The 22,512-nt window shown below is 47.8% G+C and overlaps 1 protein-coding gene across 2 annotated transcripts in view; it reads right to left on the reverse strand.

Moving 5' to 3' along the window:
* Positions 1-22,512, reverse strand: part of CSMD1 (CUB and Sushi multiple domains 1) — a 290,133-nt gene that overhangs the window by 228,273 nt on the left and 39,348 nt on the right. For both annotated transcript variants that reach the window (XM_079142910.1, XM_079142909.1), the window contains exon 5: positions 10,655-10,857. In XM_079142910.1, the coding sequence (XP_078999036.1) occupies positions 10,655-10,857 (203 nt within the window). The remainder of the gene's footprint in view (positions 1-10,654; positions 10,858-22,512) is intronic.

The raw sequence follows: 22,512 nt of genomic DNA on the forward strand, positions 1-22,512 counted from the left end.
GACGTGCAGACAGAAAGAGCGACATCAGTGCAAGAAGGATCAGACACCCCTCATCAGGTGAACCTGCGGAGTTCCTCCCGGGTGCCTTGGTGGAGGAGGGCTTTCATGGTCTCGATGCTTAGCCAGTACAGTAGCACAGAGATATGTCAGAAGGTATGCTTGCCTACCAAACAAGCAGAGACGGAGTTCTACAAAGAAAAAAAAACAACTCCAGTGTAACAGAAATTAATCCATCACTTTGATTTTGTACCATGGGGGATGTGAATTTCATTATAAGAGGTAACCCACTCTGAATCCCATGACGATGTTTCATGCTGATTAAATACAAACATAACATTAAGAACTGCTGCTAACAGTGCAGCTGTTATGTTACAATGAGTCCCACCCGACAAATTTTTTTTTTCTTTTTTCAAGTCATCATGTTTTAAAATTCAATGTGGCTTACCTTTTATAATAAATGTCCTGATACTTTTTCTCTGGCTTAATCAGGATTCAGAGTTAGATTCTAATTCCCCTATTCATGTATTACAGCATTAGATCTTTATTTATCTCAAATTAACTGAAATGTACAATCAATTATTAGGAAGAGAATATTAATGATAAATAGCAAATGTTCATTTTAGGCAAAATTTACAAGTCATTATTTTTCTGTCTTGCAAATGAATGTCTTAGTCTTTTTAGCTATGGAACTGTAGTTTTGAGAGATACACATTATATAGTTGTTCAAGTTAGATCATTTGAAACAGAGACATAATAGATGAATCATGTTTACAATAGAACTTAGGTCACTTAATTAAGTTCTTATGTCTGCTTAGTGAATAATAAACTCGCTTCTCTTTAATAAAGTAATTTGAAATGCTCTGAGACAAAACTAATTAGCAAATTTGTTTTCATCATGTCAAAAGTAAACATCTACAGGAAATCCAAGTATGCTTGTTTTTGATGTTTAAAAATAGCACACTACTTAAAGTTATTTTAAAAGCACTTATATCTAATAGTAAAGTCAATATTAAACTTTAATTGTACCATAAAATTCTCTTTTTTTGCATCTTAATGAAAGGATCCTTCATTCAGTTATTTAGATTTTAGTTTCTTTATATGAAATAAAATAAAAACTGAATCAAGAACTTCAACTCTTAATCTCCAAAGATTCTTTTATAAACATGTATTCATATCAGTAATCGTGATTAAATGGATTCTCAGTTTTCTCGTAGGATGAACAACAGAAATGTCGACTGACTTAACACAGACTTGAGGAAATGATCACAAATCTCCCATCAGACATTGCAATCCCCCTGCTCTCTCTGGCTGACAGGTGCCTGATCGTCGTTGCAGGGGCCACAGTGAGTGAGCGACCCAGGATGGCGGGTCAGCCTGATGGAGCGATATTTGCTTGTTTACTATCTCTTCCTGTGTCTGAGCCAGAGCTGCGTGCCTTCCTGCCAAGCAGGTGTCAGGGGACTCTTGCTGTTGTCAGCTTGAATTGAGTGGTGTGAGGCAGGAGGCCAAGGGGAGGGAGAAATCTAATTTGAGAACCGCAGACTGAATCATTTATCATATAATGCTTCCCTGGAGTCAGTACGTCTCCACAGCCGAGAATAAATAATATCATTCCTTCTATTTGGAGAAAACCTATAAATCAAAGCGCTTCTGCATGGCTTACCCTTGAGGGCAGGCCTCACGACACCGCGGCGTGGCAGAAACAGCATTACACCTTAATTTAACCCAATTAGCTAGGAAACCGACCCCGGAACTGGACGCGCGGGCCTCCACCGCACTGGCGGACGGTGTGGTCCCAGCGTCTGGGCCGCTCCGCCTGTCCCGGGAGCCTGGGTCAGCCCACCGCTGGTCGCCGGTCAAGAGAGTTTTCCGGAGGGGGAGATGGGTGTGTCCGTTCACGCATACGTGGCCACTTCCCTTGTGACCAGGGTGGACTGGCTAGTCTCCGCGCAGCCTATCATCCTGAGGCTGTGTCGCCAAGTGTCAGACTGAACCTGCGCCCCAGAGCTTTCCAACAGTCTTAAGGAGAGTGTGAGGCCTTGGGGAGACGTCCTACGCCACTTCAGAACACAGCGAAACGCACGTCCGCCAAGTGCACGCTCCTTCCTCAGAACCACCCTGAGCACGTGAACGTGAGAGCAGAGCATTTTTTAAATGAAGAAATTCATTTAATAAGTTCACAGTCTCACTAGAAAGGACACCTGAAATGTTAGCAATAAAGAGGAAATAAGCACAGACACACACACTAGAAGTTAAGATGAAGGGAGGACACCCCCAGCGTCACCCGTGGGGCGTGTGAAGGCTGTGGCTAGTGTGCAGGTCCCTCCCTGGGCACCCCAGGACTCCCAGGGACAGGCAGAGGGAGCAGAAGCAGCACAGTGGAGTGAACATCTGGAGGAGGCGGGGAAGGGTCACCTGGGGGGACTGCCATTCAGCCCTGGAGCCAGGGAAGCTTCCTGTAGGGAGCAGCAGTTAAGCACCACTAAAGGGCGAGGGCGGCCAGGTGCGCAGGGGAAGCCTCCACCCAGAGCGCGGGCCGGAAGGCTCGGGAACAAGGGGAACAGCACTGGAACCGAGAGCAGAGGACTGAGGTGGCTGTACAGGCGGGCAAAGCAGCGCTGGCCGGCCTGAGGTCTGACCCCGACCTGGGATCAAGCTGGGGCTCCATGCTAATGTGCATGAGAAGCCAGAGGCTTTCCCAGCAGTGCCGGGCTGTTAGATCCGGGCTCTGCCAACGTGGCTTTTCTTAAACACACACTCGGTACAATCAAGCTTTGCTGAACTGCCCTTCAGACAGGTGTCCGGTGGTGGGACCCCAGGGGCAAAGGTAGCCATGCCAGGAAGGGCACTGCCCGTAAGACCCACTCTCCATCCCATAGCAGGCATGCGGGGACGTCAGCCGGGTGTGCAGTGGCCATAGCTGGGCATGCTACTGCGAGAGGCCTTCAAAAGAGCTGATTCAACTGGCACCTTAGAGGGTCAAAGGCGGGAGTGAGCTGGAAACAGCGGGTTTTGGACTTATAATCTTAAGGATCTGTTTCCAAATTTGAAGAAATAAATTTACTCAGAGAGTTCGAATAGAGAGTGAAGGGATGTCCCAGGACCAACTCCGCCAGCGAGAGGAAGTCTGCAGCTCAAGGCAGGGGAGGAAGGCGAGGCCATCAGGGGCTGAGAAAGGCGGGGGTATCTGAGGGACAGTCCTGGGAGTCCAGTGGAGATGGCATTATGGTGTGCAGGAGGCCACTTAGGAGCACCGCCAGGGAGGGACGAGGAGGAGACCCATGGGCCAGCGGCCACAGTGACCAGAGCAGAGGAGCCGAGGTCCGGACAGGATGCAGGAGGGTGCAGAGCCACGCGGGCGAGGGAGTGCACACCACAAATGTGCACCACCAGGCAACGGCTGCTCTGAACCAGCAGAATCACAGCTGGACACTGATGCATGGCGTGGTGATCCACGTGTTCATGTAAAACGTGGGTGGCCTGGGCATCTCCGTGGACCAGTGGCCTGGCTTGGGGAAGGCGACTGCGCGGTGCGGGAGCAGAGCTGGGGCCCCCTCGAGCCCTGTCCCCGGGAGCTGTGGCTGTGTCCCATGCACCATGGCCTCAGGAGGGCGTGATGGGTTGGCTGACCTGAGGAGGTGGCAGAAGCTGGAAAACGAACAGAGCGAGAGCTCAAGGGAGTAACTGGAGGTGGGCAGGGAGCAAGCTGCCAGGCCGGAAGGGGCGTCAGGAGCCCTCCAGGTGAGCGGGGGCAGGGCAGGACAGAAAGCCATGGGGCAGGGCATCGATCACGCCATGGGGCAGGGCATCGATCACGCAGGTAAGAGGGGAAGAGGACCGGAGGAAAGCGAGGAGCTGACACAGAGGTGGAGCGGGAGATGGGGCAGACCAGCAGCTTCTTCACTTCTTCAGAAGCAGGTGGTAGCAGAGTGAAGAGGGAGAGGCAGGAGGGCCCGGCAGAGAACACCGGGAGGTGAGCCATCCGCGGGATGGCCGGGCTGTGGCGGGCAACAGGACTGACCGCGCGCGCCCTTACCAGATCAGAGGGCGGACTGGAGCCGACCGAAGCCTGAGGACGGCGAGGCTTCCCTGGGCTGTGGTCGCCACATGTGGCACGTCTGCCTCTGACTTGCCCATGTTGTTATAAGGGGAGGACAGTCTGTGCAGCCACGGATCTCCCACACTGCCCTGCTTCCACACGTCCTTTGTTTCTCCATCAGGGTCCAGGGGGCCAGGGGAATCAAGGCTGGACTCCACTCCTGTGGCCTTGAATGGTTCATAGTCTATACGTGTAAACGGCCAACAAAATCTACACGGTCAGCTCTCCACCTGTCCCAAGAGGGTCCTGAGAGAGTGGGCTGAGGGTGCCAGGCCCTGGCCGTGAGCTGGCCCTGTGCAGACGCAGGGTCTGCGGCTGCCTCCTCGCTCTGCCACTGCCAGCACCAAGGCCCCCAGTGTTACAAACAATAAATGACTTTTAAAAATGAAAACGCCTGTTAAATTATCCTTCAATGAAGTAGATGAGAGAGAGTTGTCCTGCAGCCACCGAGTTCCTCCGTGAGTGACAGAGAATCAGCCTCACAACAGGCCACAATGCAGAGCCACTCCAGAGCCCTTCTCCCGGGAGTGGCGAGCCCAAGACAGGGCGCCGGAGACTCTGCAGAGGTTGATTTAACCCTGGGGTAGAGGTCAGCTCTGTGTGCTGAACTCCGTCTTCCTGCATTTCATGCATGATTAAATGGTAATTAAGCTTTAATGAAAAGCGTTGTGCTGATTACAATTAACATAATCGCTGCCGTCAGCTCATGTCCCCTGCTTCACACGCTGAGCAGAGCTAGAGGGCTGGAGGACCTTCTGGGCCAGCCTTCCCGAGCCTGCAGCTGCTGTTCCCTGCAGAGCGTGCTCTGTCCTGCGGTGCAGGGAAGGTGCCCACGTGCAGGGGCCCTGGGGCACGTTCACCCATGGCTGCCACAGCCTGGGGTGCCCACTAGCTTGAGGACTGGTAGCAGCTTCCTGCATACCCTTGGTGAGTGGGGCCGCCGGCACATCTTACAGCAGGGAAGGAAACATCTGCAGATGACGATTCGATCATGCTCGTCAAAAAATCTTTATAAATTGAAAATGTTTGCCTGGTTCCCAACTGGCATCGCAATATCACTCGCTAGGGCCGATGGCACATGCCTGTGATCCCAGTGACTCAAGGACTGAGGCGGGAGGACGGCAACTTTGGGACCTGCCTCAGTACCTCAGCAAGTCTCTGAGCAACGTAGTGAGAGCCTGTCTCAAAAGGGACAATACAACATTAGGAAAGGGCCAAGGATGTCGCTCAGTGGTAAAGCGCTCTCGGTTTCACTCCCCAGCACCCAAAATTCACACTCTGGAGAACAGTGAACTCATAAGGGCCCTCGCGCTCCACCGGTCAACAGGGCGCGGGCCTCATGTTAAGCCGGGACGACTTGCTCTTCACGGGCAAACCCGTTCACTCCTGGCTGCTGTCAACACCACTAGAGGGGACGGGCATCGGAGACCACCGTCCAGGGCGTGCTGCCCACGTCGGGAACAAAGCCGCGCGTCACGACGCACCTCCGCGGTGGCCCGCCCAAAGTCCGCGAGGTGGAGCCTCCATGGGGGCCCGTCCCAAGATCCATGTCGTGGCGCCTCCGCGGGGGCCCGTCCCACAGTCCGCGTGGTGGGGCCTCCGCGGGGGCCCGTCCCACAGTCCGCGTCGTGGCGCCTCCGCGGTGGCCCGTCCCACAGTCCGCGTGGTGGGGCCTCCGCGGGGGCCCGTCCCACAGTCCGTGTGGTGGCACCTCCGTGGTGGCCTGTCCCAGGGGCTCCAGCGTTCAGCCTGGGCACACCCAGGAGGCCCTCCCACAAGCTCAAGCATCAGAGGCCTGTGGGCTGAGAGCGTCTTGTTCTGGAGGCTGGAAGACTTCCTGTGCTCAGGAAACCTGCTTTGGTAGGCCTCGCATGGCTGAGCTCCACCAGAGGGCTGGCCACTGCCAATGGCCACACACAGGATGGCCTTCCTCTGCCCTCTCCTCCCGGCCCTCAGCTGGCAGGGAGCTGGGAGCAGCTGCGAGGAGCCAGCAGGGAGGACACCTTGCTGGACAGACCTCTGCCACCAGAGCTGTCCCTGCCCGGGTCACCTGACCAGGCCTCTCACAGACTCTCTGCACACTTGCCCTGGTCCCCTCACCATCACCCTCTGCCTGTCCCCATGGTCCTCGGCCACAAGTGGATGCTGTCCTGTGTCACTGTGCCTGCCACGCTCAGGCACACTGGTGTCCCACCCTGTTGTCGTTCTTCCTCGACACCACAGACTCTGCTCAGGCCTTACCACCAAGGCTTCTGCAAAGCAAAGGACAAAACTGAGAGCGTGAAGAGAGCCCCAGGATGGAGAAGATCTGTGTCCACTGCTGCTGCGCCAGGGCTCATATCCAGGACATGTAAAGAACTCAAAAACCCAACGCCATTTAAAGCAGCCCAATCCCAAGAACCCAATGAATAAAAGGGCAAAATAACCGCATGGACTGTTCTCAAGAGAAGAAATACAAAGGGCCAACAAATATATGAAAGAGAATGTGCAACATCTCTAGCAATCAGGGAAATGAAGATCTCACCACGACCTCAACTCCCTCCCGTCACAATGGAAGCCATCAAGGACACAAATGATACCGTGAGGATGTGGGCAAGGCCCACCCCCAGAGCGTCCGTGGGACGGCCAGTGCATGCAGCCACGCTGGAAACCAGCTGCAGGGTCCTCCAAAGCTATGACCCAGCTGTCCCACTCCTGGGTCTGTATCCAAGAGAACTAAAATTAGCACATGGGAGAGACACTGGCACAGCAATGTCCTTAGCAGCTCAAGTCCAAAGAGCCAAGTTATGAAACCAGTCCAGACGGCGGTCTACGAAGGATGGACAGAGAAACCTGTCACACATACCCAGAGTGTTTTACTCAGCCATGAAGAATGAAGCCATGGCATCTGCTGGTAAACGGAGAGAAGTAGAGAACCTCATGCTAAGTGAAATAAGCCAGACTCAGAAACTCCAGGGACAAATGTTTTCTCTCATGTGGAAATTAGACCAAGATAAGGGGAAAAAGTGCAGTGGGAATCCCATTAAAATAGAAAGGGGAGCAGTGGAGGAGAGGGAGGGGGAGGGAGGGGGAGGCAGGAGAGACAGGAAGAGGGAGGAACTCAGAGTGAAGTGGACTATCGGGTGCAGTGGCGCACGCCTATAATCCCCATGGCTCAGGAGGCTGAGGCAGGAGGATCGCGAGTTCAAAGCCAACCTCAGCAACTCAGTGAGGACCTAAGCAACTTAGTGAGACCCTGTCCCTAAATAAAAGACAGAAAAAGGGCTGGGGATGTAGCTCAGTGGTTAAGAGCCCCTGGGTTCAATTCCTGGTACCAAAAAAAGAAAAAAAGAAAAAGGCATGGAAGGGACTGAATCATGATGCCAGTACCCGTGTGAACACATCACAGTGATGCCAGTACCCGTGTGAACACATCACAGTGAACTCCTCCTTTATGTCTGTATCTGTAAAGCACCGATTCCAAATAGGTAGAAGGAAGACCGTAGAGTAGGGAGGAGGGTCAGGACGGAGCAGGCGGCCCGGGACTGAAATGGGACCTGTTCTGTTCCCTGCATGCACAGTGATGTGAAATGGACCCAGCCATTGTGCACAACTATGTTGTACCAACACAAACATCTTTAAAAAGATATGAACAGAAAATTTAAGAAAGCAAAGGCTTCCCCCATGCTCTCTGCACACTCCTGTGGGGCCACACTCCGGGCAGCCGCAAGTCTCTGAGTGGCAGTCCTCTGGAAGGCACGCAGGCCTGAGCACCAAGACCTCCCGACAGCTCCAGCCAAGGAAGCAACAAGGACAGAGATGGGCCAGTGTCCTCTCGCTGGAGGTTGGCAGAGCCCCAAACCCAGAGTGCACGCTGGGTTTTCACACCAAAGTGTTCACATCCTGATTGTTCCTTTCTGTAGACTTCTAGAGACAATCTCACAGAAGCTCATTCACAAACAGCCAGAGAACAAAGCAAAATTGTACCCTGAAAATGGTATTTTTCATTTTCACATCCGACTTGGGATTTGTTAAGTAGGAGTGGGAGGGGTCGTGGCGACGTGCTGAGGCCCACCAATCACATATCGCCAGCTAACAGACCATTTCACACACTTCGAGCACACAGAACACCCAGTAAAAGAAAACCATGCACGTTTCTCTTCTGCAGAAACTTGGCTGTATCATGTGTCACTTCCCAAACATCAATATATTAGTGGCATAGAAAGAAGAGAATCTATGGTCCTCAAATCAGGGGCTTGCTTTTTTTTTAAATCGAATTGACATCATTCCTCTGAAAAGAGTGAGCGACAAAGGAGCACAGAAGAGAGAGAGATTCGGAGGTGTCCACAAGAGTGCTGCGGAGGGATTGAGAAAGGCAGAAAGCACACCAAGCGTGCTCTCACCGCAAGATCCGGCAATGGCGCCCAGTTTAACTGAAAGCCATGTCCACACACGAGCTTGTACAGGGAAGTGGGTAGCTGCCGCGTTCGTGCCCACCAGAACGAGGGCACCTGGAGGTGGCCTTTAGGGACCCTCTGCAGGCCCTGGAATGCTCTGCAGTGACCACAAGCTATGCTGGGGCAAGGAGACATTCAGCTGCACCACCAGGAGGGGGTGTCCACCAAGAGACACCCCCAATCCGACACTGGAATAGGCAAAACCACCGAGCCAGTGAAAGGACCAGTGGTTGCCAGGGGTCAGGAGTGGGGAACGAGTGGCAGAGCTTAGCAGTTCTTCAGGGCAGTGACGTCCTTGCTCTGTGTGACACTTGACTGGCAGACACATTTGACTATTTATTTGTCCAAACCCATGAAAGGTGCAGCACCCAGGGTGGACTCTGATGCCAACTCTGAACTTGGGGTGGTGCTGATGTGCCACACAGGCCCCGGACTCACAGATGTGCCTCTGGCAGGGACAGCAGGAGGCTTGCCTAGGGGACGGGAGGTTTTTGTGGACTCTGGAGTTTATGCTCAGTTTACTGTAAAACTACTGTGAAAAATAAAATGGTCTGTTTAAAATTATCAAAAGGTGAAGAGTGTGTGGGAGAGGAGAAGGTAGGCAGTGGACACACCTGTAACCTGACCAGCTGTTCTGTTTGCCCAACAAGTGCCATTCGCCACTGATCCACCACCCACCCTCCCTCTGATTTCACAAGATAAAGGGCAAGTTTTTGTCACAACAGAAAGCAGAATGGAGACAGTCCGCAGAGGAAAGGACCTTTTCTCCAGACGAGGTACGTGGAGTGAACTTCCTTGGAGGTTTTCATTACAGGCCAGTGAAAATGTCCCGCACACAGGTACTAATCCACAGGCATGCCTTGCAAATTACCCACCCACAGCGCAGTGGAAGCAGAGTTAAGAAATTGTGTAGACCATAACCTCAATTTTATTATCAACCTTTTAAAAGCATTAAATTGACCTAAGTCAATTTTCTTATGTAAATCCTAAATATGGCTCACCAGCAACCTGCCAAAAGATAAATTGAGTCTGAGTGTGTTTATGTGCAAATTCCACTTGTTTTATGAGGACAGCTGACCTTGTGTGCTACCAAATTATATGGCGCCTCCACCTGGGGCGCTTTGAAGGCTACTAAAAGGTCGAGCTGCCACAGAACATCTCCTTTCTGCCCTTTTTAGGAAATTGCTCCTTAAACACGGGCCAGAGGCGAAGATGGGAACTGGGAGATTACAGCTCGAGTGTGAAGATGTGGCTTCCCACTAGCAGTTGAGCAGAGTTACCATCTTATTTTGACTTCTGGGAACCAGAGCCCTGGAAAGGAGAAGCACAGGTCTCTTCTGAACTGGGAGCTGAGAGTAAAGGTGGCCTGAGATGCCATCACAGGAATTCAGACTAGAGCAATTAGGGAACCCAGAGTTGCTGCCGGTTTGGGGAGTCCCAGGAATAGTCCGAACCTCCATGCAAAGATCCCATCTGACATTGACCCAAGCTTACCTTTTACTCATTCAAACTTCTAAAATAACATTTTCCCCACATAACTAAGTGGACCTCATTGCCTGTCCCTTTCTTAAAACGGATGGAATTTCCCAAGCCATGCGCTCTTGATGCTGACAACCCCAAACTGCGACCCCTTGCACTCAGGAAAGGGCAGTGGGAGGGCTGCTCCCACCTCCTGCCAGGCTGTCCCCTGGAGCAGAACACAGAGTGCACGGGTCTTCCCCGCCACAGGCCACCAGTGGAAAGCACTGGGGACAGAATGGACAAAGTGGGGCTCCCCGCCCCTGATCGCCACTGCCAGGCCATACCCTTGGCCCTGCAACCCCAATGCCTGGCCTCTCCAGAACAGGTGGGCCCCGTCTCCCCCTGGGGCTTCTATTCTGGAGGAGCCTATTTCACACAAAACCTACAGTAAATGTACTTGGTGACACTTTCATCCATCCGAGTTTTGCCATGAAACCAGTGACAGATGAGGCAGGAACTCCCTTCTCCCTACAATACACCTCCCCAACCCAGGTCCCACTGGTTGCGGGCTCTGCCCAGGACTATGGGGGCCCAGGACTATGAAGGAGGCAGGCTCCCAGCAGAGTCCCCAGAAAGCCCAGCGGCGGGTTCCACCTACTTGAGAACTGGATGGAGAAGCCCGACTTGCTGATGAAGAAGTCGCTGTCGAACTGCAGCGTGAGCGAGTTGAAGGTGCTGTGGATGTCCTCGGGCAGCGCGGAGCCGCTCCACTCCTTCAGGAGGATGCTGCTGTCCACCGGGCCGTCCCACACCTTGAGAATGTCGTGCGCCAGCTCCGTGTCGAACACGATGAAGTGCAGGCTGCAAGAGAGAGCGCACGGCTGGTCTGCTGCACCCGGAGGACCCTGGCCGGCCCGCTGCAGGGGACCGCGCTGCAGGAAGCCCCGCCACGAGGCGCCCAGCCCCTCGGATGGTGAAGAGCGCGGGAACCCAGACTCCGGTTAATCCGCAGGTGCAAATTAGGTACACCACAAACTCCTTCAGTCTGTCGTGGCTGCAGAGAAGCCGAGCTGAGGCTGGGGTGCGACCATTCCCTTTGGGACTGGATCTTTCTATAATTCAATCTAAAGCGCCCTGACCCTTAAGGTGGAAGGCGCTTCCCCAGTAGCGGAGCCATTTTCCCGGCCCGTTGTCCTTCCTAAGACGCCCGGCAGGTGGCAGCACGCACAGCCGCGAAGGATGCGGTGGCGACCCTGTTCCACCCAGCACAGGTCCCACCTGCATCCCACAGTCTGTGAGGTTGTGTTTGTCCCTACACATTTTGTCTTCAGAAAAAGCACATTATTTCAAATCCCAGCACGACGTCAGAAGTGCCTGATGCAAATCCCCTTCCTTACAACACCTAACACACTTGCCTTGGGCTTGCAGGTGGCTCTGGGCAACCTGGACCTTCGCTCCTGTGGCAGTGCACTCAGGCCTGGCAGCAGGGGTAGCCCCGTCTATGCAGGGCAGACAGGGCAGCTAACATGCCCACCCCACGGTGCTATTCCTGAGAGTGTGGTTCATAGATTTTCATTTTCTCCTTTTTGCACATTGATTGTAAAGGAGATAAAAATCATACAGATGACAAAAAAACTACACCCATCTCGATCACTTTATGTTGCACACATTGGATGCACAGAGTATGCCCTTCTGCTCCATGTTAGCATGCAATGTGCAGTGTATCCGTAAATGTTCACTATAAATGCAGAACCTAGAGAAGCGCACAGAGCTCAGTGTGCAGGTTATCTCCTAATACCAGTGTCAATGGCCCTGTTTGCATCAAATCTTTTCTAAAATAAAGTAGTGTGGGTCTGCCTGTGCCTGCACTCCAGGCCACTGGCCGTCTGGCCGCTGCGGGGCGCTCTGCCTGTGCCTTTCCCAGGTGGGCTTCTGGAATACCCCGGTGTGTTGTGTGCACACTGCCTGAGAGGCACCCGGGGCTCCGTGTGCTTGGTGGGAGCGCACAGTCCCCATCTTGGGCACGGGTGCACCTGCCTCACTTGTAGTCAGCACTGGCATTCAGCGTTAAGAGTGTCACAAGAGTCCTCCATACTGAAAATGTGGGCTGTCTTTACTTTAAAAGCACAAGTGAGCTCTTTCTTTTTCTAGTTTTCTACTGCAGGATGCATAGCTTCTTTTTTTGCATGGTGATGGTGCCACCACAGACATTCTGCAGCACTGATCTGAGGATCTTTCTAGGTCTGAGTTGCTTTCCCTTGTGACTCTGATTACTTAGTCTCACCATGATGAACAAATGCCTTCGTTTGCCAATAGCTGATGCTGTCTGAGCTGCAGCCTCACAGGCAGGACTTTGATCTTACAGGAGATGGGGATGGAATCTTCTTTATGTCATGGTTCCTGATTATGCATGAGGTTGATCATCCTTGTGTGTCTATCCATAGAGTTCAACAATTCAGCTGGTACGAGCCCCCTTCTAGGAACTGTGGACATTCCACTGAACTAAACAAGCCTGTCTGAGGGAGCTTCCATTGTAATGAGAGAAAACAAGAAACGGCAACCAAACAAACATGTAAAGAGTGCTGCATGTGAGCAGGGGGTGCAATGGAAGAGAGAGAGCAGAGGGGATGGGGGCTGGGATTGCGAGGCAGGCAGGGGGTAAGTGAAGGGTGACATTCCTCCTGGGGTGGTGAGGGCCAGGGAGGGAGACTGCAGGCTGGCCTGGGGAAGGGGGAGCATGTCAGATTCACAGGAGGAGGAGCTGAGGTAGGCCATCCCCTGCAGCAGGGGCATGACCTCTGCACTCACCCAGTGTGGCCAGAGCAGAGGACAAGAAGTTCAGTATATAAATATTTACAATAGTATTTATCAGTATAAATAATAAAAATTTCACTCTGGAGATTGGTAAAGGACCATGAGGCTCATGATAACACATTCTAAATTATATTTCTCTGGAGTCAATGCCACTGCAACAAGTCAGGTAAAAAGGGATAAGATTCAGAGAAAAATCTCTTATTTGTAGATGAGGTGATTCTGCATACATAAAATATTTAAATCTACAAACTTTTAGAATCAACCCGTTCTGTTAAAGTAAGACAAATATAAAAATGAAATCCACTTCCATATAATAGCCACAAATAGAAAATGAAAAAACAATACTACCTACATCATCATCCAAAGGCCTCTTAGAGCTAGACCAGTTCTCACCAAAACGGGTGAGGCTCCCACACAGGTCGTGGAAAGTTTCCACTGAGGCAAATCACACAAGACCCCAAAATATGGAGCAGCACATCACGCCAGGGCAGAAGATCCCACAGCGTGAAAGACATCAGTTTTCTCCAAACTCTTTACTGACATCATGTGAGGCCAATAAAAATCTGGCAATTTCTTTTATAGAAAATAAGTCTTTCCAAAATTCATACAGAAATGCAGAAGGTCAAAAATAGCTGGGCAATCTATGTGAAGAAGAATGGATTTTAGTACCGGATATCAACACTTTTTATAAAATAATTACATAATCAAGATGGAAAGTGCTACCCTAACTGACATACGCACCGTGGTGGGAATGAAGTGCAGACACAGACCGACCTCGCGCGAGAGGTCCCTCTAGTCAGTGGAGGGGAGGTGGGCTGCCACCAGGTTCCACCCCTCTGCCAGCAAGAGCAGCAGGGAGGGCAACCGACCTACAGGAAAACCTGACGTATTTTCACGACTTTCAGAAGTGAAGATCTTCTGATTCAAACAGAACACCACTAAGAACAATCAGAACGAAATATACGACACAGCCCAATTTAAAGATAGATCAAAAATTCAGGAAACATTGATAAAAATCAGTGAAAACGAATCCAACACTGGAATGAAAACCAGTATTTCACGGAAGATGTCATGAGACAGGAAGACCAAGGAGCACAATGACTAAGGTGTCAGATGAAAGGATGCATTCGGGAAACGTAAACACCATGTGGAAACTAACAAGACAGACAGCCTGGTGGGCCCAAGTGGGCCATGGACTTCCGGGGCACAGCATCAGAGGACACTTAGAGGGCCTCTCAACATATAAGAGATGTTGACCTTGATTCACCAGCAGGAAGTGCAAATGGAGACTCCTACAGCCCCCTCGGTGGCCAAGTGGAAATCACCAAGGCCAAGTGCACAGAAGGCCGAATGCCTGAGATCTGAGAAGGGAGTGGAGACAGGAACAACCACTTTAGAGAAGTGTCCCCTGGTGTCCACAGTGGCTGAGCCATGGCTCACCATTACCCAGCGATCCCTGGGAGCAACCCCAGTGCTCCTGCACCTACCAAGGCCTCAGCACACTCAGCACAGCGCCATCTTGCAGCCACCCACGCAGATGAGAGCAGTCCCCCCACCCCGCGCCCCCAGGGTGCATACATGCATCACAGTGCACTCTTGCCCCAGAGCGGATCCACCAAGGGAGTGAGGTGGAGGAGAGCCAGCCAGACATAAAATAAAACACTGTGTGTGGTTCCATCTTACATGAAGTTCAAATTGAGCAAAACCCATTGAGGACAGAATAGTGACCTCCTGGAGGAGGACGATTTGTGTAGGAATCACAGACTCATCCTGATGATGTTCTGTTTCCATATCTAGTGACACAAGGCTGCACTTTTTGTGAGCAAACGGCACTCTTCTAACTGATGCAGTTTTATGTGTTACGTGCTGATGGAAATGTGCGTGAGCAAACAAACACGCAACCTGGGATAATGATTTTGGGTGGGATCTTGGAAAAGGTTTTGTGACTCCAACAGAAAATATGGTAAGACAAAATTTAAATGTTGACAAAGTATGAGTCACTTCTTATCCAAATGGAAAACTACGGCAGTCAATTGACCAATACTGTATGACCAGAGAGAGAAGGCTTAAAGGTTGAGTAGAATATGGTCCCCTCCTTAGGGCTCTGAGTTGAGTCAGATGCTGGCACGGGAAGGAAACCCCACACACCGCAGAGGCCGCGGAGGCTCCTGTAAGGTCAGGAGAAATACAGCAGGGGATTCAAATAGAGGAGATAGCAGGGGATCAAGTGGGGAGGAAAGTGTCCAGGAAGGGGAAAATCTTGCCACACAGATCCATACGTGCACATGTTGAAAGCAGTCAGAATGGAAATCCATACACAAACACGACATCAAATATTTTAAAGAATTTTTTTTCCAGCCAGAGTGGCGAAGGTTATAATGACTGTCAGACTCGGTGAGAATGAGGAGCAGTGGCTGCACTTTGATAATCCGGCATGGCACACAGCCTCCTGTGAGAGCATTTGGTACCGGCTGTATACATTCAGATGTGTCGGCACAGCAAGCCCAGCAAGAAAGCACCAGAGAGAGGACGCTTGAGGAGAAAGACGGGGAGGACAAGAGCATTGCTCCTGACGTGGAAAGATGGAAAACAACCTGAAAAACCCAAAGGGCACTATTTACAGAAATCACAGCACTTTCAGGCAATTGAATACAAGTCAACAACTGCATGAACTGAAGTGGAATCCTACGTAAGGACACAAAAATCTGACCATGTTCACTAACTCAAAAATAAAGTCAGGATATTATGGTATGATACTGTTTTTATAAAAAAAGATGAAGATCAATATCAAGCAATGAAATAGAAGCAGCCATTAAAAATCTACCATCCAAGAAAAGCCCAGGACCAGACGGATTCTCAGCCGAGTTCTACAAGACCTTCAAAGAAGAACTCATTCCAATACTTCTCAAAGTATTCCAGGAAATAGAAAAGGAGGGTACCCTACCAAACTCATTCTATGAAGCTAATATCACCCTCATACCCAAACCAGGAAAAGACACATCAAGGAAAGAAAATTTTAGACCAATATCCTTGATGAATATAGATGCAAAGATCCTTAACAAAATATTGGCAAACCATATCCAAAAACATATTAAGAAAATTGTGCACCACGATCAAGTGGGGTTCATTCCTGGAATGCAAGGATGGTTCAACATTCGTAAATCAATAAACATAATCCATCATGTCAATAGACTTAAGGATAAGAATCATATGGTTATTTCAATTGACGCAGAAAAAGCATTTGACAGTATACAACACCCCTTCATGCTGAAAACACTAGAAAAAATAGGGATAGTAGGAACATACCTGAACATTGTAAAGGCTATTTATGCTAAGCCCATGGCCAACATCATTCCTAATGGAGAAAAACTGAAACCATTCCCTTTAAAAACAGGAACAAGACAGGGATGTCCTCTTTCACCACTTCTATTTAACATTGTCCTCGAAACTCTACCCAGAGCAATTAGGCAGACTAAAGAAATGAAAGGGACACGAATAGGAAAAGAGGAACTTAAGCTGTCACTATTTGCAGATGACATGATTCTATATTTAGAGGATCCAAAAACCTCCTCCAGAAAATTTCTAGACCTCATCAATGAATTCAGCAAAATAGCAGGCTATAAAATCAACACACATAAATCTACAGCATTTTTATACGCAAGCAACGAAACAGCTGAAAGGGAAATGAGGAAAACAACTCCATTTGCAATAGCCTCAAAAAGAATAAAATACTTGGGCATCAATCTAACCAAAGAGGTAAAAGATCTCTACAATGAAAACTACAAAACATTGAAGAAAGAAATTAAGGAAGACCTTAGAAGATGGAAAGATCTCCCATGTTCTTGGATAGGCAGAATTAATATTGTCAAAATGGCCATACTACCAAAAGTGCTATACAGATTCAGTGCAATTCCAATCAAAATCCCAATGACGTACCTCACAGAAATAGAGCAAGCAGTCATGAAATTCATCTGGAAGAATAAGAAACCCAGAATAGCTAAAGCAATCCTTAGCAGGAAGAATGAAACAGGGGGTATCGCGTACCAGAACTTCAACTATACTACAAAGCAATAGTAACAAAAACAGCATGGTATTGGCACCAAAATAGACAGGTAGATCAATGGTACAGAATAGAGGACACAGACACAAACCCAAATAAATACAATTTTCTAATACTAGACAAAGGTGCCAAAAATATGCAATGGAGAAAAGGTAGCCTCTTCAACAAATGGTGCTGGGAAAACTGAAAATCCATATGCAACAGAATGAAACTAAAACCCTATCTCTCACCCTGCACAAAACTCAACTCACAATAGAGCAAGGACCTTGAAATCAGACCAGAGACCCTGCATCTTATAGAAGAAAAAGAAGGTCCAAATCTTCACCTTGTTGGCTTAGGTTCAGACTTCCTTAACAGGACTCCCATAGCACAAGAAATAAAAGCAAGAATCAATAACTGGGATAGATTCAAACTAAAAAGCTTTCTCTCAGCAAAGGAAACTATCAGTAATGTGAAGAGAGAGCCTGCAGAGTGGGAGAATATCTTTGCCACTCATACTTCAGATAGAGCACTAATTTCCAGAATATATAAAGAACTCAAAAAACTCTACACCAAGAATACAAATAACCCAATCAGCAAATGGGCTAAGGAAATGAACAGACACTTCACAGAAGAAGATCTACAAGCAATCAACAAACATAGGAAAAAATGTTCACCATCTTTAGTAATAAGAGAAATGCAAATCAAAACTACACTAAGATTCCATCTCACCCCAATTAGAATGGTGATTATCAAGAACACAAGCAACAATAGGTGTTGGAGAGGATGTAGGGAAAAAGGTACACTCATACATTGCTGGTGGGGCTGTAAATTAGTGCAGCCACTCTGGAAAACAGTGTGGAGATTCCTTAGAAAACTTGGAATGGACCTACCATTTGACCCAGCTATCCCACTCCTCGGCCTATACCCAAAGGACTTAAAATCAGCACACTACAGAGATACAGCCACATCAATGTTCATAGCGGCTCAATTCACAATAGCCAGACTATGGAACCAACCTAGATGCCCTTCAATTGATGAATGGATAAAGAAACTGTGGTATATATATATACAATGGAATATTACTCAGCTATAAAGAATAATAAAATTATGGCATTTGCAGGCAAATGGATGATATTGGAGATTATCATGTTATGTGAGATAAGCCAATCTCAAAAATCCAAAAGAGGAATGATCTCACTGATAAGCGGATGATGACACTTAATGGGGGGTGGGAGTGGGACAAGAATGGAGGAAGGAGGGACTGTACAGAGGGAAAAGAGAGGTGGGAGGGGTGGGGGGAAGGAAAAAATAACGGAATGACTCAAACATCATTACTCTATGTAAATATATGAATATGCAAATGGTATGCTGTTACTCCATGTACAAACAGAAACAGCATGTATCCCATTTGTTTACAATAAAAATAAATTGAAAAAAAATAGATGAGTATACAAATCAAATGTTATATTTGAATTTACATAGAAAAATTGTACAAATATATGCCATATTTTCAATAGTTATCTTTGGTTCTGAAGAAGGCTACCATCTTCTTTTAGGATTTTTATTTTTCTACAATACTTTGTTATTTCAAAATAAAGGAAAGTGGTTAACCTCGGAGGTTATTCCAAAGACCTTGAATGTACTGTGCATTTGATGAACAAGTAAAAAGGTTAAAGGCTCATCTGAAGTCAGGGGCACTGACATATGGAAAGGTTTGCTTTGGGACACATGGAAATGTCTTGCCATGTGATTCAACAAATCATTTCCTAGGGATTTGTTGTAAGGAATTAATTGTAAGGACAGGCAAAGCTTGGCTTGTGAGACTATTTCACATATCTTTATACAAAGTATCAAAAACTAGAAATATAAACACTCAACAGAGGCACAGTGTGCAATCATACACGCTCACACTACAGGATTGATTTTAAATTTGCACCTGCACTGAACATGTACAGACCTTGTGCTTATTATCCCTTAAACTCTAGGGTACAGTGACTCATCTCATATTCATTAGTCATTGTAGAACTTGGCAGTATTTGGCTGTGTGCAGGTTATGTGTAAACGCGGAGCTATTTTATACGAGGGTCTTGAGTCTCAAGGATGTTGGTATCTACCGGGGGTCCTGGAACTAGAAGATCTCCTAAAGATTAAACCCTCCGCCTGGTGGAGGATGACAGACGTGAACAGGAAGAGCGTCGGCAGCCTCAGGAGACCCGGGCGCCCAGCAGCCAGGGGTCTGCAGTGTGTGCGCAGGTGTGAACGGAGCTGGGACAGCACCGCGGAGGAGGTCGGGCCTTGGACCGCTCCCACCGCCCTTGTGCGCTCTGTAGCCCGAGCTGGCTCCAGGCTGCCCCCGGGTCGCTGTGGTCGCTTCCTGCGGGTCGGGTACAAGCCCCACTTCAGAGCCGCTGCCCTCCTCGTGCCGGCACCACCTCCCTGGATGCGCGGTGGGTCTCCAGGAGCTGCGCTCAGCACCCCATCCACAGCCCGCCTCCCCAGGGCTCCATCCAGGTGCAACGCGACACTCACTTCCCGAACATCACGGTGCATTTCGTGGGTGCACTTTCAACGTCCTGGGTCAGCGCCCTCTTTGGATGATCCAGTTTGATAAAATGTTCATAGTTCCGTCCCTGGGAAGCAGGAGACAACTCAACCATAACCTGGCAGCCTCTGCAGGAACTGAGTGGCAGATGCCAGATCCTGGGTGGTGTAGACTTCCGATAGGAGATGGTCAGTTGCTGAGGACAGTGCGGTGGTGTGCGACTGCCGCTGCGTTCACACAGGGACGTGGAGACAGAACACAGCAGCGCCTTCGTCCCTTGCACGCTTCCTCCTGGGTCAGTGTGCCTTGGTAACTGACACGGGAGCCCCCTTGGAGATGTATAAATTAAGTAAACTGTGGCATGGGAACTGTGCGTGAGAAACCGCCAACTAAGGGGTGCTCTGCCTCGTCCCTGCCCCGTGGCTGGGGGCAGCACACCCAGCAGCTGCAGGTGAGGCCTGGAGGAGCAGCCTGAGGCAGGGCAGTATTGGAGACTCTGCTGCTCTGAGTTCCATGGCTGAAATCCTCTTAACTAGTTATTTCCTCACATTATTTTAAAAAGATTGATGAGGACCGCTGTGACAATTTTTCCCATATTTTTACTGGTGCATTAGAGTTGCACTTAATGGTGGGATTCATTGTTATGTATTCATACCTGCATGCATTATAACAATATAATTTGGCAAATATCTTTACCCAGAACTTCTCTCCCTACCACCCTCTTCCCCTGGTTCCTTTCCTCTACTGATCTCCCTTCAACATCCATGAGATTGATCACAACTTTCTTTTTTCATTTTTCTCTCTAGCTTAAACATATGAGAGAAAACTTAACGACACTTGACTTTCTGAAATTGACTTATTTCACTTAATATAATGTTCTCAAGTTCTATTTTCCTGCAAATGACACAATTTCATTTTTCTTTATGGCTGAGTGAAATGCCATTGAAATATATATATATATTTTTCCATATTTTCTTTATCCGCTCATTCACTGATGGACACCTAGACTGGTTCCATAATTTGGCATTGTGAACTGTGCTGCTATCAATATGGTTATGCATGTCACTGTAGTATAATGACATTAATTCTTCAGGACAAATGCCAAGGAGTGGTATAGCTGGGTCATATGGTAGTTTCATGCCTAGTCTTTTGACGAACCTCCATACTGGCTTCCAAGATGGTGATGCTGATTTACAGTGCCACCAACCATGTAAGCATCCCTGGTCTCCTCATCTTCTCCAGTATTTATTACTGTGTTCTCGATGGTTGCCACTCTGACCTCTAACTGAAATGAAATAAAATCACAGTGTCTTTTTGATTTGCATTTTCCTAATTCCTAATGATGTTGAACTTTTGTTTTTTCATATGTTTGTTGGTTATCTTTATTTCTTCTTTTGAGAAATGTCTGTTTAGTTAACTTGCTCATTTATTATTTTATTTTGTTTTCTGTTTGCTTGTTTGTGTGTGCACCAGGAATGGAGCCCAGGGATGCTCAGCCTCTGAGCCACATCCCTACCCCTTTTTATATTTTATTTTGAGACGGGGTCTCACTGAGTTGTTTAGAGCCTTGCTAGGTTGCTGAGGCTGACTTTGAACTCACCATCCTCCTGCCTCAGGCCCTCAAGCTGCTGTTACTACACCACACAGGGCACATGCACCACAGTGCCTGGCTCGGTTATTTTATTCTACTTTTTTGATGGTAAGTTTTTTTTTAGTTCTTTATATAATCTGGATGTTAATCTTCAGTCAGAACAGTAGCCAGGAAAGATTTTCTCCCCTTCCTTAGGTTCTCTATGTTCTTAATTGTTTCCTTTATTGTGCAGAAGCAGTTTACTTTGATGCCATCCTATTTATTAACACTTGGCATTATTTCCTGAGCCTTAGTTCAACTGAGGAAGTCATTGCCTTTGTCTATATTTTGGAGTGTTGACCCTAGGATTTATTCTAGGAGTTGCATAATTTCTGGTCTAATTCCTAGGTCTTTGATTGGTGTTGAGTTGACTTTTGTGCAGAGTGTGAGATAAGAGCCTCGTCTCATTCATGGAATGAATGAGAAACATGGAAAAACAGTTTTCCAAGCACATTTGTTATAAAGAGTCTGCCTTTTCTACAATGTATATTTTTGGAGCTATAGTCAAGGATCAGAGTATTGTCTCTGTGTGGGTTGTCTCTGTGTCTCCTATTCTGTACCATTGGTCTATGCATCTGTTTTCATGTCAGTACTACTAGCGTTACTATAACTGTTATCAAGCTATTGTGAGGTCTCCAGTGTTTCAATTTTGGCTTAGAATTTCTTTTGCTATTCTGGGTCTCTTATTCTTTCAAATGAATTTTAGAACTGTTTTTTCTTATTCTGTGAAGAATGTCACTGGTATTTTGATGGGGATTGCATTGAATCTTTATATTGCTTTTGGTAATATGATCATTTTAACAATATTAATTCTGCCTATCCATGAACATGGGAGATCTTTCCATTTTCTGAGGTCTTCTTTAACTTCTTTCTTCAGTGTTCTATAGTTTTTATTGTAGGGATGTTTCATATCCTTGCTTAGAATTATTTCTAGATATTTTATTTTCTTTTTTGAGGCTTTTGTGAATGGGATTGTCTTTCTGATTGCTTTCTCTGCAGAATCATTATTGATATATAGGAAACCTATGGATTTTTATGTTGATTTTGTAATCTGCTACTTTGCTGAATTTATTTATTAGTTCTAATAGTCTTTTGATTAAACTTTTTGGGTCTAAAAATAAGATCATCTCATCTGCAAACGGTGATAATTTGACTTCTTCCTTTCTTATTTTTATCTCTTGTATTTCCTTCTTTTGTCTAATTGCTCTGGCTAGAATTTCTAGCACCATATGAAATAGTGTAGGTGAGAGTAGACATTCTTGTCTTCCTCCAGATTTTAAAAGAAAAGCTTTCACTTTTCCCATTCATTGTGATATTGACTTTGGATTTTTTGTACACAGTCTTTGTGATGTTTAGGTGGATTCCTTCTATTACTAATTCCCTAGTTTTTTCAGTGTTTTTTATGATGAATAGGTGCTGAATTTTGTCAAAAACTTTCTCTACATCTATTGAGATGACTAGGGGATTTTTGTACTTAATTTTATTTAT

The sequence above is a fragment of the Sciurus vulgaris genome (assembly GCF_902686455.1).
Source record: "Sciurus vulgaris genome assembly, chromosome: 5".
NCBI lineage: Eukaryota > Metazoa > Chordata > Mammalia > Rodentia > Sciuridae > Sciurus > Sciurus vulgaris.